The sequence below is a fragment of the Nannobrachium achirus genome (assembly GCF_963921795.1).
Source record: "Nannobrachium achirus genome assembly, chromosome: 15".
NCBI classification, from domain to species: domain Eukaryota; kingdom Metazoa; phylum Chordata; class Actinopteri; order Myctophiformes; family Myctophidae; genus Nannobrachium; species Nannobrachium achirus.
Genome location: NC_137822.1, coordinates 45,189,540 through 45,210,346, shown reverse-complemented (window position 1 = coordinate 45,210,346; position 20,807 = coordinate 45,189,540). Strand labels below are relative to the sequence as shown.

At 40.9% G+C, this 20,807-nt stretch overlaps 1 protein-coding gene across 3 annotated transcripts; it reads left to right on the top strand.

The window, feature by feature from the left end:
• Positions 1-781: 781 nt before the first annotated feature.
• On the top strand, positions 782-18,487 carry LOC308299300 (uncharacterized protein). 3 transcript variants are annotated; one of them, XM_080743045.1, is made up of 6 exons: positions 782-2,041; positions 6,656-6,696; positions 9,592-9,723; positions 12,777-13,079; positions 16,272-16,396; positions 17,878-18,487. In XM_080743045.1, exons 3-6 carry the CDS (start codon positions 9,648-9,650, stop codon positions 17,908-17,910), a joined length of 537 nt encoding a protein of 178 aa, XP_080599171.1. In that variant the 5' UTR covers positions 782-2,041; positions 6,656-6,696; positions 9,592-9,647; the 3' UTR covers positions 17,911-18,487. The 3 variants fall into 3 exon arrangements, with proteins under 3 accessions (XP_080599171.1, XP_080599172.1, XP_080599173.1); XM_080743046.1 differs by lacking the exon at positions 6,656-6,696; XM_080743047.1 differs by lacking the exon at positions 9,592-9,723.
• Positions 18,488-20,807: the final 2,320 nt, after the last annotated feature.

Here is a 20,807-nt window from a genome sequence, read left to right as displayed (position 1 = left end):
AGCAGATCTACAAGCTCTCAACGCCTCACGCTGTGAGGCTTACGCTTGTAGATCGGCTATTTTAGGCAAAGAGGTTTGGTGTAGATGGTAAAAAGAGTGAAAGGTCAAGTTTATTAAGTATTGACGGTTCAAGTGGTTAAATATCTGAAAACACAAATTGACATGAATCCAAAATACACTGATGATTGTGCTGTCGAACAATGAAACTATATGGAATCTATGAACAGGTTGTGGGGGTCCCTGCTTCATCTCTCTCTCAAGTAAGGGTTCCTTGGCCTGAAAATGTTGAAGACACCTGGTCTAAAGGCTCTTTCCCACTGGGCACGATAACGATAAATATAACGATATGTCGGCGTTCACATCAATTAAGATGGCTTTATCGTTGTGGTTTGGACGCTGCCAATCCACTTCAATTGAAAACCATATTTTCTTATCGTTATCTTTTTATCGCCCATTGGGAAAGGGCCTTTAGAGTCTTAAGTGGGCATGGGCAACAGGCGGCTCCGGGGGCCACATGGGGCCCCCACCTTCACTTAAAGGAATAGTTCTCCTCCAATTTTTTTCTATTGATAACTCATGCCATGGAGACTTGAGTTCAATAATATTCCCTGGTATTTATCGCAGATCCTAAGACAATAAGATTACAATATTTAATGACGGGGATCTAAATGCAGTATAACGGAATACTGATATATTATTGATTTGAGCTGTTACAATTCCAAACATGACCCGCTTGTCATGAACTGCCTGTTGTGTACCTTTATTGTGTAGTGATTTCCTAGTGTCTCCTGTTTTGCCTTGTTACCGCTTCCTGTCTTGTCTCACCTCCCGGTGATCAGTTATGTTCTCCACCTGTGTCCTGTAGTCTTTAAGCCAGTCATGTGTTGATTGTAGTTTTGTGTTCACCTGTGTCCAGTTACCCCTGTATGTGTTTATATAGACCCACAATTCATTGTGTTCCCTGGATAGATTATGTAGATAGATTAAGTGTTGTCATGGTGTCTTGTAATGTGTCAGTTCTGCTCACCTAGTGTCAATGGCAGCTCCAGGGAATAATCAACAGGGGGGCCTTACATTTTCCAAAGGGGGCACTTTATTTTTCAACACACCCCTATATATAGCAAGACGATTGTTGCAGCGTTTTGAGCCAAACTAATGTCCATTACAAGTTTTTTTCACAGTAAAGATTTTAATTTCCCACGCTGCATGCACCGTAACACAGGAATAGACATCAAAACAAAACCAACTCGATGCAGCGCCAGTGTAGGCTACCCTTTATTATTGCATTTTCATTAGATTATTAATTAATTTGAAAATGTATATTTATAACAATCACAAAGAACAAGACATAATATAATATATATAATTAACACCTGTAAAACAGCTTAAAATCAGTGGTGGAAAAAGTACTCAACTGTTTACTTAAAAGTATCAATACTGCAATGTAGAAATACTGTTACAAGTAAAAGTCTGGGATTCAAAATGTACTTGAGTAAAAGTACAAACGTATTGGTATCAAAATGTACTTCCAAGTACCAAAAGTAGAAAGTACTCATTATGCAAAATGTCCCATTGAAAATAGCAGATCTACAAGCTCACAATGTGACGCATTGTATACAGGGCTGAAGTGGTTAATGTATGTTTTGTAATAATAATCAATCTACAAAGTAACTAGAATAACTAAAGTTTTCAAATGAATGTACAGCTCCCCATCCAATACCCATGCAGGTCCCTTACCCTTAGTTTTAGTCATCATAGATTAGTTTTGTGAGAAAAAAAAAGGTTGTCAACGAACATTTGGGTTACAATTTATATATTTTTAACAAGGTTTTTGGCATGGCATGGCATGAAGGATTGGAGTGTGGTCATGATAGTGATAGGAGGAGCTACAGTAGAAGGGGTGTGGTCATGGAGGCGATAGGAGGAGCTACAGCGCAAGGGGTGTGGTCACATAAAAGGTCGACGCGCAGAGATGTAGCCCACTTCTGCCTGCAGCCATCTGATGTGCTAACACCTGCTACCATCTGATCTACAAGACCAAGTAAGTTACACTTACAAAATATTATATTGAATGTTGTATAATGTTCTGTTGATGGATTGGTCTGTTGTCTGTCTGGTAACAGGTCAGGTGGGCACTTGGGACATCTAGGCACCTCGATGTAAAATTGGCTATTTAAAAATATATTTTTTTTTGAAAAAAATATATATTTTTTTGTAAAAATATAAGTAAAATAAATGGCAAATGGTGCATTTTAAAGCACATTGCACTTTACATAGATAGTGCATTACAGTCCCCCCAGTCACCCATTCACACACACATTCATACACTGATGGCAGAGGAAACCATGCAAGGCACCAACCTGCTCACTGGGAGCAACTAGGGCAGGGGTTCCCAAACTTTTTTGTCTCAGGGCACCCCATGAATATGTTGTTAATCCGAGGCACCCCTACATTATAATTTTCACTTCCAGCACCTTATATTTATAGCATATCGCTGTTGTCAGGTGGAAACCTTGTATGTCCAAAACCGTTCATTTTGTATTTATCATCTATAAAATGTTAAACTAGTGAAAACAGCAGATCTACAAGCACAAAAACGCCTCGCATCGCGAGGCGTTGTGTGCTTGTAGATCTGCTGTTTTCACTAGTTTTGTGCGACAGTCTTGTATGATGAAGCAGGGCTTTGCTTTACCAAAAGAGATACAAGGTTTCTGCCCGACTGTGACGATATTTTAGTGATTATGTTGCGAGGAAAACGTTGACATAATAGCCATTTTGGTTAGAACTGACTGAAAATAAATTTAAACGTTTAAAATGATACTAAATATTTTTTCAAGTGTCCAAATAAATTCCAAATATTATCAAATGATCTCGCGTCACCCCTGGACTGCCGTCGCGGCACCCCAGGGTGCCCCGTCACCCACTTTGAAAACCCCTGAACTAGGGGTTCAGAGTCTTGCTCAAGGACTCTCCAACACTAACTCTGGGGGAGCCCGGGATCGAACTACCCTTCGGGAACCCTCCGTGCTCTAAGACGGCAACTCTAACCCTGAGCCACTGCCGCCCAAGTAAAAGAAAACATTCGATGAATTAAGTTCTATCTCTACAATTGCTACAAAACCTGTATAGTCAGTCATTTTGGGGCATAAACAATAAGTTGAAGGATAAAATTAAGTCTGATAATGATTAGGGCTGTCACGATATGACATTTTACATGATGATTAATTGTCACTCAAATAATTGGCGATTAACGATTTAATTGTGTTTTTGTCGTTGATAATTACATTTCTGTTTGGCTTTTAGGCTTTGAAGTTGTACATTGCAGATATGACACATAACCTAAATACACAAATAAATTACTGACATATTTGACACTGTACTACTTAAAAAATTACATTGATAGTGGAAATAGCCGATTTACAAGCTCACAACGAGTCGCGATGCGACGCATTGTGAGCTTGTAGATCTGCTATTTCCACTATTTCTGTCATTTTTCAACATTCACGATTATGACGATTATGTCAAAATAATTGCGATAATGTCAAATAATCACGATTAGACGATTATGTAATAATTGTGACAGCCCTAATAATGATGTACTGTGCATGTTCACATTGTGTATATTTTTCAAATATTGCATTATTTAACATTTTGGACAAACTAGCCAATCTTACATTGCGGTGCCCAGATGTCCCTCGTTCCCAAATGACCAGTACCCGCCTGTCTGTCTCTGTCTTTTACAGTTTACGGTTTACAGTTTTAGGCATTTAGCAGACACTTTTAATCCAAAGCAACTTACAATAAGCAGGTATATAATACATCAATATAATAGGCAAGATAATATGTCAGTATCAACAACAATAACAAATGCATAGGAATATCAACCTAGAAAAAATAAAAAATAACATAGGTAGACCGTAGACCACACACACAATCTTCTAAAAATACTTCTAAAAAAAAGCTATCTAGCTTCATGTGTGGTCATCGAGGGAAGGGGAGTGTTTAGTGTTACAGTAGTGGTATGGGTCTGTCTGTCTGTCTGAGCTCACCTTTGGAATAGTGTGTTGACGATGGATGGCTTAGTTGTTGTAAATTAAATTAAATCAGTAACACTTTACTATAAGGTACAAAGTAATACACTTAGTTAATGCTTAACTTTTATTCATCAACCTTGTGTTACTGTCACAATGAAAACATTACCAGACCATTCTCTGGTGCTTTCTATATAAATCTGCATGGATTACAAATTAACCATTTCATAAAAGAGTGGCTGTAATCCTAAATGACTAAGGGTTTCTATACTAGGGGTCTGATCCACAATGTTTTCTTTCCTTTGCGATCGGCTCATACTGACACTAATCTTGTGCGTGAGGGGAAAATTATAATATTGTATTTATTTTCATGTCACTGCACCTCTCTTTGCCCTAGTGTTTGATACACGTTTAACCCATGGTTTCCCTCGATAGCAGCAGTCATCGGTGTTCACCTGCACAAATCCTCTCGCTTCGTTTTAGTAGCCAAGGTGTTTTTTTCTTATTTATAGAGCACTGTGTGTCACGCTGCAAGCTTGTAGCTCTGATATTTTCGCAAATCTTTGAATACCGGTATATATTTTTAAAACCAAACTTTTGTAACTCTCTGCTTCTCTGGAAAGGAACTGTCCCTGGAACAACATATTTTGAGATGGGGGTCCGCGGCCAGTTACATTTAATTTTGAGGGTCCATTGACATGAAAAACTTTGAGAACCGCTTGATTTAGAAGGAGAATTTAGAAGACATTTATAGAATCGGGTCAAAATATTCAAAGACTTGCACAAATGTTGAACCACTTTAACTATTGAAAAATAGCAGATAAACAAGCTTGCAGCGCGGCGGAGCATGTAGATCTGCTATTTTTGTAATAGTTAAAGCATAAAATAATGGTTGAATTAATAATGTGTTCCAGGTAGGTTAACAGATCATGCAATGGAATAATTAAACACAAATGATACAAATATAGGGTGCCATGCAGGCTCAGCTGTCACTGAAGGCTAGGAGAAGAACAATTACAGTCTTTAATATAAACCAGACTAGTCATTTTTAATCTGTTAAATTGTTAATGCACTCCCCCCTCATTTTGTTAAATTTTATGTTTTAATGTTATCTGCTCCCTTTTCCTGCTGAATATTGCTTGTACAGACTTATACTGTTGTTCCACAAACTGTTGGAGATATACTGTTTTTCCTCTCTCCACAGGTATTGTGTCTTATAGTTCCTAATATATGTGAGTTAAGTAAAAAAATCTAATTCAACTGAATGAGGGGGGAGTACATTAAGAATTTAACAGATTAAAAACTTCTAGTTTGTGGTTTACAGTCTGGTAAATCAAAACAATATATATCTATACTCAAAATGTTAAACTTTAGACTGTTTTTTCATCTCAGGTACTCAATTAGTCTTTAATACAGATTACAAACCGGACCCTTCAGCTGTAATCTGATCCAATGTTGTTTTTGCGTCATGTACAATGGTACATCTGAGCCTGTTCTAATCTAACCTTATTGACTTTTACCTCCGCTCCACACCTTTCATCTACAGTGCTTATCTCTGTAGGTACAGTGTGTGTGTGTGTGTGTGTGTGTGCGTGTGTGCGTGTGTGCGTGTGTGCGTGCGTGCGTGCGTGCGTGCAGCTCGAAACAAGGGCCTGCTACAAACTCGATAACGAATGTATTGAGTACCCGGTATCAATAAGCTTTGGGCTTATCAAGCTTGTTATCGAGCATAGCGGCCCATGACGTCATGTTTAAACAATCAAGACAAGAGGCGATCAAGAAATTATTACAGTGCTATTCATGATATAAAGCCATTTAACACTTAAGCCCTTTGCACACAGACGCGTTTATCCGCACGGATAAAACGGACAATTTCATTTTTTTAAAAGAAAACAATGATTCTCTACGACCTCATGCACACCGGATCCGAATTAGCCGTGCGACGAGTGGCTGCGGTCGTGCGTTTTTTTCTCGATCGAACCCAGTTCGATTTGTGCGTCTTGTCGCATGCAGTAAAAAACTCATCACTCCTTTTATGACTCCTTTTGGGATCCGCAGCGCCGATTCCGCACAGCATTGCACACCAAATCCAATGCGTTTTATTCATACAGCAAACGGAAGAAACGCAACTGTCCTGTGTGCAAAGGGCTTTAGTGTACACTATGAATGATTGTTTTAATTATATTTAATGATAATATATGTTAATTTTGTCAATTGTCATCTTCATAGATGGTGGTCAGCCACAAACTCACAGTCACAACAACTGGCCAATAAAAGAAAAGATAGCAGTTCTGTTCAGAATTGTCGTCTCACGTCTTTCCACAAAATATTTGAAAACACTCAATAGTGGGCTCCATAAAAGCCTGGCTCAATAAGCAGGATCGATAAGGTGCTCATTATCAATAACAATGAACAAGCTGAAGCTCCGTGTGTGTGTGTGTGTGTGTGTGTGTGTGTGTGTGTGTGTGTGTGTGTGTGTGTGTGTGTGTGTGTGTGTGTGTGTGTGTGTGTGTGTGTGTGTGTGTGTGTGTGTGTGTGTGTGTGTGTGTGTGTGTGTGTGTGTGTGTGTGTGTGTGTGTGTGTGTGGAAATAACATACTTTATCTCTTGTTTGTTTCATTTCAGGGTGTGGATTTGAAAGTGTAAAATGTACGGTCACAACCAAGGTAAATGCTTATTTCTTCTCATACATGGAAATAACTACAAAACTGTTGGTTAAATTATTCTTATTCTTAATCTTAAAGAATATTACCTGAGACAGTGTGGGTTATCGTGCTTATTGCCAGGGGCGTCACACGGGGGGGAAAAGTGGGACTGAGTTACTGGGGCCCAAGGTGGAGGGGCCTTAATTATTTTATACTTTGGCTATTGAAAAATAGCAGATATACAAGCTCACAACGCGCAGGTGCCATGCTGTGAGCTTGTAGATCTGCTATTTTTGAAAATGTGCTAATATTTGAATATATGTATTTTTTAAGCGAACATTTGTAACTCAAATTTTGCTTCTGGGGGGGTCCCTGGAACTAAATATTTTGAGATGGGGGTCCGTGGCCAAATAGGCCTACATATCATTTTGGGGGTTCCTTCACATGAAAAGGTTTACCACTGACATAGACATAAACCCTAAGGATTTAGAAGACATTTACATAATCGAGTCAAAAACATTCAGACTTGCACAAAATGTTCATGATTTTTCAAAAATAGCAGATCTACTAGCTTGCAGTGCGGCACTCTGCAAGCTTTTAACCCACACCCTTGAGTGTAATATTGCAATTATACAGCAGTTGCCTTTAAAAAAACACGTCAACCTCATTTCATTGTAATTAAGATTTGTCATTTTTAAATGCCACATTAGCCACATTAGCTGCTATGTCCCTGAGCTTCGCATAAAAACTGCTAGCCTAGCCGCTAGCATATATAGTGTTGGGAGCGCTTCAGCTCTTTCGCGACCATAAGTGCTTATTTCTTTGTTTAACCCATTTAGAACGCGTACACATTATTGTGTATCATTATTTTATGCTTTAACTATTGAAAAATAGCAGATATACAAGCTCACAGCTTGTAGATCTGCTATTTTTGAAAAATCGTGAAAATTAGAATTTTGACCCGATTATATAAGTGTCTTTTGAATCCTTCTAAGATTTTTTCAAAAACCTATGTTTCTATGTCAGCAATCTGGCCAGCCATCGTCAAAGAAAAGGTCCTTTTCACTTAACTGGAGCTCAGTTAGTCTGTTCTTGAGAGACTACTATGTCAGTGGTTCTCAAACCTTTTCATTTGAAGGACCCCCAAAATACCCGCATCTCAAAATATCTAGTTCCAGGGACCACCCAGAAGCAACATTTGAGTTACAAACGTTTGCTTTGAAAATACATATATTCAAAGATTTGCACACATTTTCACAACTTAAAAAAAAATAGCAGATCTACAAGCTCACAGCGCGGCACTCGGTGGCGCGCTGTGAGCTTGTATATCTATTTTTCACTGGTTAAAACATTCAATAATTCTAGGCCTAAATATGAGACCTGTGTGGTAATCATACACAGAAATTATGGGGGTCCCCCAGTCAGAGCGGAAACCCCCCCAGTCAGGGACCCCCCAAGCCAATCAGAAGTGAGTTTCAGTTGCCACAGAACACAGATGCCGCGCAGTTAGAAAAACTCAATAGAAGACGTTATTATACGTTATTATTTATAACTTTGGAGTTATAAATGGGATATTTCAAACTTTTGGTCATTTTATCGTCTAATCAGGCTTTTATGAACACCCTGAACAGTTTTTAATTTGCTTGATTCAATATTTAGATATTTTATGTAAATGTTACCAGGCCCTCCTCCTCCAGGGCCTCTCCCCATACACACCCATTGTAACGTCAAACTCCCATTTTAACCATGATAGATTCATTAAAAACACCCATTATTTGTTCTGGTGACTCAATACCATCCTAATACGTGAGCAGGTCGATAACATTTTTCATTTATTTTTAAAAATCTTTTATTGTATTTTTCTTTTTTTTCCCCAAAGAATTATAAAAAATAAAATAAAAAAGTTATTGAAAAAAACTCGGCCTGCTCATGTATTAGGAGGGTATGAGTCACCAGAAAAACATCACAGTTAAGGGGAGCACACACTGAACGCAGACGGCTGCGCGGCGTCGTGTCGCGGTATCGACGCACGTGAAGTGCCGCACGGTAACCCCAACTGGATGCGGCGCGCTGCCACACAGCACATCCATTTCCCCCGGTGCGGAGAACCATGGGAGAACATGTTCACCGCGCGGCAACGCTGGAAAAATAGAACAGTGGCGTATCGGCGCGGCAGACCCGCGGTTGCGCGCGTCTGCCGCCGCCGGTGTGGGTTAGTTCATTGAAAATAGCGGGCCGTATTTTTTTACGTGCCGCCTCCGCGCCGCCTCCGCGCCGCCTCCGCGTCCAATGTGTGTTCCCCTTTAAAATGGAGTTTGAAGTTACAATGGATGGGGAGAGGCCTGGAGGGCCTGATAACACTTACATCAAAATTTGTGACTGAGCATGACACTGGGGCAGTCATTTCGGAAGCCACTACTTTAGACCACAGCTGAAATTACCTTTTTTTTTTCTATTTCTAAAATGTGATAAAGCCACAAAAGCATGTCATAAATATCAGGCTACATTTCACTTAAACGCCAGAGCTTAACTCTGCATGTAAATAAGACTTTTTTTTAATTAATGTGAGAGATCGGGACATAATTCTGTTGGTCCTCCCAAATTTAGAACTTGAATATCTCAAAAGTAGTATTTCAGCATGGCATCATTCTATAAGCCATATCTTCAAAACTGTTGGGTCAATCTCCACAACCAATATATCATTTTGTAGCTATGATTCCCGGCTTTCAAATGAAATGAAAAAATGAAAATGAAAAAAAAAAAAAAAAATCAATGACTATAGCCGTCAGCCGCGCTGGGACACAAATATCTAAATATTGAATCAAGCAAATTAAAATACTGTTCAGGGTGTTCATAAAAGCCTGATTAGACAATAAAATGAGTTTATTTTTTAAAGTGAAATATCCCTTTAATAAGGAATACCGCCATACCAGACAAGGAAGGATTAGTTGTTGTTTTGGGCGGCCTGATCGATGTGGTGGTGGATACTGAGGTGTTGGAGGAGGAGGAAGAAGAAGAAGAGGGAGAATCAATCCAGTCAAGGACAAGGTATTTACCATTTATACTAGAGCAGGGGTCTTCAACAGGGGGTCCGGGACCCCTAGGGGGTCCTCAGTCAGAGTTACTACAGGGGGTCCTCCAAATCTTTGTGTGATAGAAACCTTTTTTTTCTCCTATTTTATATTAACCATTTGAACCCTATAGCGTCCATATTCTGAGAACTTCAGCCAAAAATAGCAGATCTACAAGCTCACAACGGCGTTGTGTGCTTGTAGATCGGCTATTTTCGGCAAAGAGGTTTGGGGTAGAGGGGGTAAAAGAGCACACTAAGTACAGAGTGAAAGGTCAAGTTTATTAAGTATTGACGGTTCAAGTGGTTAAATATCTGAAAACACAAATTAACATGAATCCACAATACACCGATGATTGTGCTGTCAAACAATGAAACCATATGGAATCTCTGATAAGGTTGTGGGGTCCCTGCTTCATCTCTCTCTCAACTAAGGGGTCCTTGGCCTGAAAACGTTGAAGATCACTGTACTATAGCATTAAAGACTTGATAAAAAGTTGAGTTGTAGTCGACTTTATCGTTTGATGACGTCATCACATCACACACACGACCCCCCAATTCGTTTGGGGGGGGTCCCCAGATGATTAACTTAATGTGAAATATTGTTTTCACATTCAACTGTAAACAAACCAACATACAGTTTAAGTATAGAGGGTATCTTCACATTTCTAAAGTGCCAATTTAAGGACTTTTTAATACCTCTAAAATGGCAAATTAAACATGTCCAAATTGTCAAATTTATAGAGGCAGAAATTGTGAAAATAGCTGATCTACATGCTCACAACGCCTAGATCTGCTATTTTCACAATAGGAAGTATTATTTTATTTTTTTCAACTTCGACTTTCTCTGGTGGGAGTCGACTTGTGTAATGAAGTCGACTGAGCCGACTTGTCGACTTTTTCGTTAATGCCCTAATTTATAGTCCTTGGCCATACAAGATGTTGGTCTCCGAAAGGTGGCAACAGTTACCATGCATTTTTGAAAAGCTCTAGATCTGTAGATTATATTTTGGTATGATATCTGTAGATTATATTTTGGTATGATAACCCTTTCTGAGACACAGCTAAATTGGTGTTATCAACCGCTAGAGTATGTGTCCTTTACTTTACTTACTTTACTTTACTATACAGGGGGAAAAGTAGCATATGAGGGGTCTATGGAGTTTTCATGGATTCTGAATCCATTGCAAGCATCTGTTTTGCACGAAAAACATTCCTTGGGCTAGAAACGGCCCCCACAAAACTATGGTTTTTGTGGTGAAATGTAATGAGTCATCACTTTTCACACTTTTGCGGGGGCTGTTTTAGCACAAGGAATGTTTTTCGTGCAAAACAGATGCTTGCAATGGATTCAGAATCATGAAAAAAAAAAACTAGTTTGACCCCTCTTATGCTACTTAAAGCAGATGAATTTTTAGCTTTTTTTCCTGTATAGTAAAGTTAATGGGACACCGACTCTAGCGGCTGATGACACCAATTTAGCTGTGTCTCAGAAAGGGTTATCATACCAAAATATAATCTACAGATATCATACCAAAATATAATCTACAGATATAGAGCTTTTCAAAAATGCATGGTAACCTTTGCCACCTTTCGGAGACCAACATCTCGTATGGCCCATGGACTGTTATACTGTATTGTGTCCTGGTGGCTGCTGTGCCGACTGCTTCTGGGCTGTATTTTATTGTGTTCAGTGTTGTGATGGCCGGGCGGCGGTGCCAACTGCTTCTGTGTAGGCCAGGCCTGGAATTTCGTCATTTTAGGGGCAAGGCCACTTGGCCTTTGGTGTTGTCCATTTTTTGAGGGTACAACGGCCAAACGCCAGGGCAGGAAAAAAAGATTCATCAAAAAAAGATTTTAGTCCATTGAAAGAATTTGTTGAATTTAAAGGTTAGGGATGATAACCTAATCTGCAGTGAAATAGATAAATGATGGTATTTACAATCTGGTCCATGCTCAGCCCTGCACCAATCAAAGTCACTGGATTGTTTTAAAGATGGGGACTTGAGGGAGTTAAGATTTCAGAATCTCAACCATGGACAGTCAAAACAAACTCCACTTCACTATGCACTATACTATAAAGGAAACAAATCTACTTTAAGTAGCATGTGAGGAGTCAAACTTGGGGTCAATCCATTGCAAGCATTTGTTTTGCCAAAAAAAAAAAAAAAAAAAAAAACATTCCTTGGGCTAGAAACCGACTGACAAAACTATAGTTTAGTGATGAGTCATCACTTTTCACAGTTTTTTGGGATCCGTTTTTAGCTAAAACAAATCTTTGCAATGGATTCAGAATAATTAAAAACCCCTAGTTTGACCCCTCACATGCTACTTAAAGCAGATCTTTTTGGGGGTATTTTTTGTAAGTGAATGAGACACAAATAATTTTGCCCGCATTTTTGCGAGGGGCATGGGTGCTCAATTTTATTTAACCTTCATAGTTGACAAAACCGCTGAGAAACGGACCTATTCTCTCCACGGTCACGGAAGTATCGGATTTGACCCAACAAATAAAGTCACCATGCCAATGTAGCCCCCACAGTTAGTACCAGCCATGAACCAGCGACAACAGCCCTGCTAATTGGGCTCAGCCCTATTAGCACGACTGGTTGTGCGTTGGACTGGCGAGTGGGAGTCCCGGGTTCAATCCCCGCTTCCGCGTATCACTACAATCTGGCGTTGTCGGCAGGGTGAGGAGCGTGATGTCCTCGCGTGAGGGACAGGACCACGTCGTGTGCGGCGGTCCGCCGCGTGAAGTGTGAAGCACGAGGGCGCGCTCCAAAGATCAGGGGGGTGATTGTAGCCCCCGCAGTTAGTACCAGCCATGAACCAGCGACAACAGCCCTGCTAATCGGACTCAGCCCTATTAGCACGACTGGTTGTGCGTTGGACTGGCGAGTGGGAGTCCCGGGGTCAATCCCCGCTTCCGCGTATCACTACACCAACTTGATGGGGCGAGTATTGTGTTGCTTTAAAAACATGATTTTGTTCTTTGTTTTCTCTTTCCCCTCTCTCTCTTCTCTCTGACCAGGGAACCCTAACCCTAACAGTGCGGGGTACCCCAACCACCCACCTCAGCATCCGGGCGGATACCCCAACCCGGGGGGTTACCCTAACCACCCACCTCAGCAGGGGGGGCATCAAGGGGGGTACCCAGGCGGGTACCCCAATCCAGGGGGTTACCCCAACCAACCCCCGTTCGGAGGCCAGCCAGGGGGGTACCCCGGCCCAGGAGGGTACCCCAACCAACACGGGGGGTATGGTCCCTCCCCGGGCGGTCCCACTGGTCCACCATGTGGAGGGCACGGACAGGGACAGGGCCACGGAGGGCATGGTAGGCATGGAGGATGCAATGGTTCAAATGTTGTTTGGAGAAAGTGGCAAAATGTCGCGGCGTTCTCACATTAAATCCAGCGTTCAGACGGAGACGAAACAATGACTAAAACAATGTATAGTGTGCATGCCATGTCGCTAGGTGGCAGTGACGGTGCCATGGCATTGGTTCGAAATCTCATTGTTCCTACATCCCATTAGTCAGAATCTGATCATGTTAAAGGGGAAGACCACCCATTTTCAATATTGAAATATGTCATTAATATACCTTAGAGGAGTTGTGTGGAAATAGAAAAAAAGTTCCCCCCCTTCTGTGTTGCCTAGAACTGGAGGATTGATTTTGGGGTTTGTATTGTAAAGTACAATGTGTGATGTCATCAAGTTGTAATTTACAATACAAACCCCAAAATCAATCCTCCAGTTCTAGGCAACACAGAAGAGGGGGAACTTTTTTTCTATTTCCACACAACTCCTCTAAGGTATATTAATGACATAGTTCAATATTGAAAATGGGTGGTCCTCCCCTTTAACCACAGATATAAAAACCTAGATGCCTCGTTCGCCTCTGCAGCTCATTGGAGTGACGTGCAACAGTTGTAGTCCGGACTTCCTGGAAAAACCAAGGGAACGCTGCCAGTCAAGTGACTACTGGCCAATCACAGCGCGTCTTTTCCGGGACTTATCCAAGGACTACAATTCAATTTAACAGAGCCAGTTCCAATGTTGCGCTGCTCGGCTGTTCTTACAGTCTGCGTACGTAAAGAAAGACCCGCCCCCACCTACCTCTGATTGGCCTAGCAACTTCCCTATGTGTGACGCACATGGAAGCGATGCACACGTGATTCCCTTAGTCCCTCGATGCACATGCATCAGAGTCGAAGGAGGCATCTACCTTTCTATGTCTATGATGTTATAACCTGGTGAAAAATACTATGCCTAAACCTAACCCTAACCTCAGTAAAACTATGCCTAAACCTAACCCAAACCCTAACCTCAGTAAAGCTATGCCTAAACCTAACCCAAACCCTAACTTCAGTAAAACTATGCCTAAACCTAACCCTAACCGAATTTGGAGTCTGGCAGTGTGTGACATCATGCCCGCTCTCTTTCCTGTCACATCACTTGTTTACATAATCACCATGGCAACGTAGAGGCTCCAGCTGCTGTCGGCTTCGCAGCGTCATCCATGGCATCACACATTGTGCGGATTCCCTGTAACTCGTCTGTTTAGCAAGGAGGATCGTTTGAAGAAAAGGATCATTGAATTAATGAAAATAATTGCTCTTTTGGGAATGTTTTTTGAATAATAATGAACAAAATGTAGGAAACAAAAAATGTAAAATGTGTCCGCGACCAGTGTTGTACCCGAACGCGTTCAAAGAACGATCGTTCATGAACACGCTCATATTTTGGGCGAACGTGAACTGAACGTAATTGTTTTCGCTTGATGAACGATATTGTCGAACGCGGTCATTCTGACGCCCGTGAACGACGTTCGTCGGCGTTCGTCGGCCGTTCATGCGGCGGTCCGCGCCTCCGCGGTCGTCTGTCCTCTGCTCCTCTCGTCTCTCTTTTCATTCACATGCTCCAATAGTAGGCACTGCACGAAGCTCCTCGTGAACGTTCCTCCGTTGATATGCGGTGCTGTCTGCACTCTGCTGCTGCACTGTTAATCTCCTCCTCGTCTCGCAAGCCTGACTGACTATACTTTGTCCTATGTGTGTTGCACGGCGAAAATAGCTGATCTGCAAGCTCACAACGCGTCGCATCCACGAGTCAACGTGAGCTTGTAGATCAGCTACTTTAACCAACGCGGAAACATGCTGTGCACGAGAAACGTCTGCCTTCTAGTGGGGTTCCTTGTACATGTAATTTTTATTTTTATTTTTCTAGTGGGGTTCCTTGTACATGTAATTTTTCTTTTTATTTCAAATGTGTGTTAAAGTTTCTTTCACTTCCAATTTGTAGATTATGGTCTATAGAACAATTTTGGTTAGAGTGTCAAGACAGTAGATTGAAGAAAAATATATTTTTTGCCCTATTTCCAAAATGACCAAAATCGGAATTGTGTTTTTTGAACAATGTCTTAGTTTTCCCACAACTGCTGTGTAATATATTTGTATTGCTATATCAAGTCAATACTGTGTGGGGAATCAATTGGAGTCAAATATTTGTTTTGAATATTATGATATTTCACACAATGAGACAATAACATGGTTATTACATTCAGCCCTTCACAATAAGGGTGCAGGAAGACTGGGAACTAGGCAGTGGGCACATACATATTGTGGGCACCTCAATGTTAAGTTGGATGAAATTATTGCTGTGTGTGGTTCTATATGGGCTGAGTCAATAATTTTGACAAATAATAGCATGCAGCAACGTCTAAACATTTATATATATATAGACCTTTATATATATATATATATTTTCCTTTTTTTTGAATAGCCAAAAGTATAAAAAAAATATGGTTAAAAAAAGAACTAAAAAAGAACTATGTAGTTCATTTTGGGGAACCATGAACTTTAGTTCATAATGGGGAATTATGAACTAAAAATGAACTAGTTCATTTTAGAAGTTCTGAACTTGAACTTGAACTAGTTCGTTTTTAAAGTGAACTTTCCCAACACTGACCGCGACCCACAAATGGGTCCCGAGTCCCGACCCAGTGCTTGGGGAACTAGTATCCACCTCTTTCCGCGGGAATTTACTGGATTTTTTTTGCACCACACTTCCGGTTAACAGCAGACATACAAGCTCACGTCGCGTCGCAGATGCAACCATTGTGAGCTTGTAGATCACACTCGGCTGCGGCGCCGGAAGCTCCGTGCAACTTCTGTGCAATGCACGACGGGATGTTGGAAAGTTGTGGATAGAAGTAAGCCATTTACCATGAGAGGGAGTGGGTTGTTGGCTGATTTACCACTGCTTCAGGGTTGTGCCACGAGCCGCAGGTCTTGGAAATGTTAAAACTGTGAGGGTTGTTGGCCTATTTAACACTGTTTTAAACCAATCAGAATCCAGTATTCGAACATGTGACTAGAAAAAGTGGTAGAATCATTGTTTACTGTACCTGTGCTTCTAGTTTACTGAGGCAGCAGAGGCACTACACTGTCTCTCTGCATTCTATCTGTGTTTACCACGACACTCACTCTGATAAATGCCTGCTGTATATTTTTTATTGTAACTGTAGGTCACGAGCACGGAGGCCACGGAGGTCACGGGGGTCATGGAGGTCATGGAGGAGGTCGCAGGCACAAAAAGAAACATGGTCACAGACATGCAAAGTGCCACAAGAAGGGGAGGGAGAGCCATGGGGTAAGAAACACCAGTTTACTTAATTTCTTTTAAAATGTATCCCACAGGATCTTGTAACCCATTTTCCAATAATTGACCTTTTGTCCAGTCCCACCCGTGGTTGTGCCACTCTTCGCACCAATTGGTTGCTGTTTATTGGTTGAACAAAAATCCTGTCTCTCCGTCCACTACCATTGAAATAACAGGGGTTTCAGTTGCTTTGTATTGATGTTCTGTGTGTTAATTTCTTAATTTAAACTTGGTAAAAAGGCACATCTCAGGTGATGTGCAGTATAGTGACTGTGGGCATGATGTATTTTGTTTTCCCTCTAAAAAATTATGTTTTAGAAAGATTTAACATAAACAACCAAATAAGGTGGGACCAGGGCAGAACAAGGCAGGGACTAGTCTCGCGTAGCCAGACAACTATTCCACAATCTCTGAATGCTATAGAGTCTGGAACAGCAGCTCCCTAACGGCGATTAATGGAAACGGGCATTACCGTTCAAGAAAATATATTTTAAAAGTAATTTCTGCTAAGCAGCAAGCTAAACATGCTTATATGATTTTTATTTATATAATGATAAATGTGTGCGATGTGAGACGGAAACGGAAGTGACGAGGAGGCTTCACTTCCACTTCATCTCGCACTCATCATTTCTATTCTGGTTTGCCAGACTGTATGCCGGGAGCATTTGACCAAATCGCGGAGGCAACAGTCTGGCCACGCGAGACTAGTCAGGGACCAACCAGAAGGCTGACAAAGGCTCAATTGCCCTAAGCTGTAATCCTGGGCTCTGCTCTCCCTCTGCCAACCTGGGGAGAGCCCTGAACTGAGCTCATGCTTCCTTCAATGCATGAGGAGTGTGCAGGCCGCTTCTTATCACCTGACAGTGGGGAGATTCCCCAGTTGGACGTAGTGCGTAGAAGGAACATGTTATTCCAACCAGTTCCTTTCCACTCCACACTGGTGTAGCCTAGAGTGTTTCCAGTGAGCCAACATGCAATAATATCAGCAACCTGGGAGGCTCTCTCCATTCCGACATGTCGCCACTCCGAAATTGACTTCTTATTGTGGGAGTGGCGACACTCCCATGGGCCTAAGGTTTAGGGTTAGGGTTAGAGTTAGGGTTAGTGTCGGAATGGAGACATGTCGGAAAGGAGACATGTCAGAGTGGAGAGATGCACTCCAGCAACCTGACTCTAGTTTGACCAGAATGGAACACAGCCTTCATTGGTATCATTACTATCTTTGCCCTGTTTTCATTTCATTTTTTATTTGACCCGTCAGTCTAGGCGAGTCGGGTCCCATGTGATGGACTGGTTGCCTATATACATTTTTTATATAATGCTGTTTCTTTTTGCCTTGCTTTTAACTGTGTGTGTGTGTGTGTGTGTGTGTGTGTGTGTGTGTGTGTGTGTGTGTGTGTGTGTGTGTGTGTGTGTGTGTGTGTGTGTGTGTGTGTGTGTGTGTGTGTGTGTGTGTGTGTGTTTTCTTGCAGTCTTCCAGTTCGTGCAGCAGTGACTCAGACTAAACCGATGCCAGGCGGATTCAGCGATCCAAATATTATCACTTTTTACTAAATTCAGTCCATATGATACCATCATGTTGGATCTTTTAATGTTAATGTAACAATGATGTTAATATAACTAGAAAGAATTTGAAATTACGAGTGTGGTTGCTGACGGTTGCTGAGTCTGACTATATTCTACAGTAAGCTAACTGTCATGTGAAGCTCCACCAATTGATTCCCAACTGATTCCCACTCCCATTGATTCCCAACTGATTCCCACTCCCATTGATTCCCTATTGATTCCCACTCCCATTGATTCCCAACTGATTCCCACTCCCATTGATTCCCTATTGATTCCCACTCCCATTGATTCCCACTCCCATTGATTCCCAACTGATTCCCACTCCCATTGATTCCCAACTGATTCCCACTCCCATTGATTCCTCATGACTTTATAAAATTGTTTTGTATTGGTTAGGGTTATGTTTGATTTTAATGTAACTAAAAAACACTGCTTAAGAGTTAATATGTATTTGGATTAAAATGTTAGTTGGTCACATGACCCCTATCCATAAATATGTTTTGCCAGGGACCTACATACAAGATTTCTGTCATTAAAGGGCACCCATAAAAAGAGTATTCCACATTTTCCACATTGTATTCAAGATTTGTCTTTGAAACTGTCAGATCTACAAGCTCACAAGGCTTTCTTGGCTTGCAGCTCGGCTATTTTCAAACAGTCCCCTCTGTGACTCCTGGAGATCCCAGAACTTTTTTTTTTTTTCTTTTTTTTTAGAAGCACTGCTTTAGGAAACCCATTTTGATAGTGAAACAGTGACCTCTACTGGTAGCATCATGCAGGCTTCAATCTCATCCTTTGTGGACACAGGAATGTATTTTGTATTCATTAAAGTTAGATTTAGTCGACTTAAATCTGATGATATTCAGTCAACTAAAACCAGACTAAAACTAAACAAAATGTGACTGAAACTGAATGGAATTTTATTCAGAAGACTAAATATACGACTAAAACTACATCAAATCCGTTGCTGTCAAAATGAATGCTGTTTGGAGGTGACACGATTGACAGAGTGAGACAAAGGCTGAACGATTGACAGGTTGTCAGTGGTACTCACATTTTTATCTGACATGAAGGTATAAATAATACCACAATATAGAAATACTCTGTTACAAGTAAAAGTTCGGTATTCACATTGTGCTTGAGTAAAAGTATGTATTGGCATCAATGTAATTTAAGTACCAAAAGTAATTCGGTAAAAGTACACATTATGGTTTCAAAATCTACAAAACCTTTGAAAATAGCAGATCTACAAGCTCGCAACGTGTCGCAAGCTTGTAGATCGGTATGTTTTGTCTTAATAATCCAAATCTGCAGAAGAAACTAGAAACTAGTCAAATAATTGTTAGTGGAGTAAAACGTATCCAGAGATGTAGGCCTAGAATAGGCCTGTAAAGCATAAATCTAATCGAATACTCAAGTAAGGTATACAAACAAAAACAAAAAGAAAGAAAGAAAGAAAAAAACTGCAGTAGGCTACTTGAGTACATGTACTTAGTTACTTTCCACAGCTGCTGGTTGAGATGATGTCACACAGGTGGAAATAGCAGGCAGGAGGAGGAGGAGGAGCTACAGCAGAAGGGGCGTCAGGTCAGGCACATTCTTCATCCGTCTGTAAAAAGTGTCCTCCCCAGACCAGGAATGCAGTTTTTACTATGGTGAAAGAAATGCAAAGCCCCTCTTTCCATGCCATACCTGAAGGCAGCATTCAAGAGAATCGCCAAGTCCAAACTCTCCTGGACTTGAATGCAGCATCTTATGTTGGAGGAATTGTCCTCTCTGTGTAGAAATCCATGCCGTTACTCCACATCTCCAGTATTATGCTTGGTTCAGTGTGGTATCAAGCACCGAAAATAGCTGACCTCCAAGCTCACAACGCGTCGCGCTGCGACGCGTTGTGAGCTTGGAGGTCTGCTATTTTCGGTATTTCCACCAAAGGGCCCTTTCAGAAATGTCAGCCCCTGCCTCTCTAACGTTCTCTGCACGTCCCTGAGAGGCGTGGTCATGAAGGTGGAGAGGGTGGAGCTACAGGAGAAGAGGCGTGGTAACACACTGAAGGACGGTGCTTTTAGAGGAACCCTGACTCCTACTGTGTGCCTGCTGCTGCCTCGATCTGATCTACAAACCCCACGTGAGTTCTCCCTCTCTTTTACACCTCTGTTCTCTTCTACACTCTGTCTGAGACGCATGTTTAGTCATGGTATTATTATTATTGGTACATAACATGACTCTGTTAGTTCTTATGTTATTATGACTCATATTATCCGTGGTGGGAAAAGTACAAAAATGTTTCAAGTAAAATTGTCAATACTGCAATGTAGAAGCATTTAGTTACAAGTAAAAGTCTGGAATTCTAAGTACAACAGTATTGTATAAAAATGTACTTAAAGTAGCCTACCAAAATAAACTAGAAAGTACAGTGTATGCTCATTATTCAGAATGTTTCACAAGTTCAGATATCATGTCTAAAAGTTCATCATATCATGAATGAATGCCCTATACTTCGTATTACAAGAGTGTCGCTCACACGTAAAGTAGATCTACAAGCTCACAAGGTGTCGTGATGACGTGACGATGTTTAAAAATTATTGTAATAATACCAACAAGGAAACATTTCCACCGGCAGTGATCATAATGTTTTCCATTCAGCCGTAGTACCCACAGTGGTAGCACTTTACAATAATGACCTGTTATAAAGCATTTATAAACATTTATAACACATTAATAAGCAACTTGTAGATGAGTAATAATGAATGAACAAGCGGTTAATACATGTTTATTTAAACATTTATAACTATATTTAATAATCATTTATAAATTGTTAGTAACTAGTGAACTA

What these genes read in the sequence shown, in the direction of transcription:
- LOC308299300 (XM_080743046.1), top strand. Translation starts at nt 9,648, where the DNA reads ATGTGGTGGTGGATACTGAGGTGTTGGAGGAGGAGGAAGAAGAAGAAG. An exon ending in ACAGGGCCACGGAGGGCATG is followed by an intron (nt 13,080 to 16,271) that starts GTAGGCATGGAG and finishes TTGTAACTGTAG; the next exon opens with GTCACGAGCACGGAGGCCAC. An exon ending in AGGGGAGGGAGAGCCATGGG is followed by an intron (nt 16,397 to 17,877) that starts GTAAGAAACACC and finishes GTTTTCTTGCAG; the next exon opens with TCTTCCAGTTCGTGCAGCAG.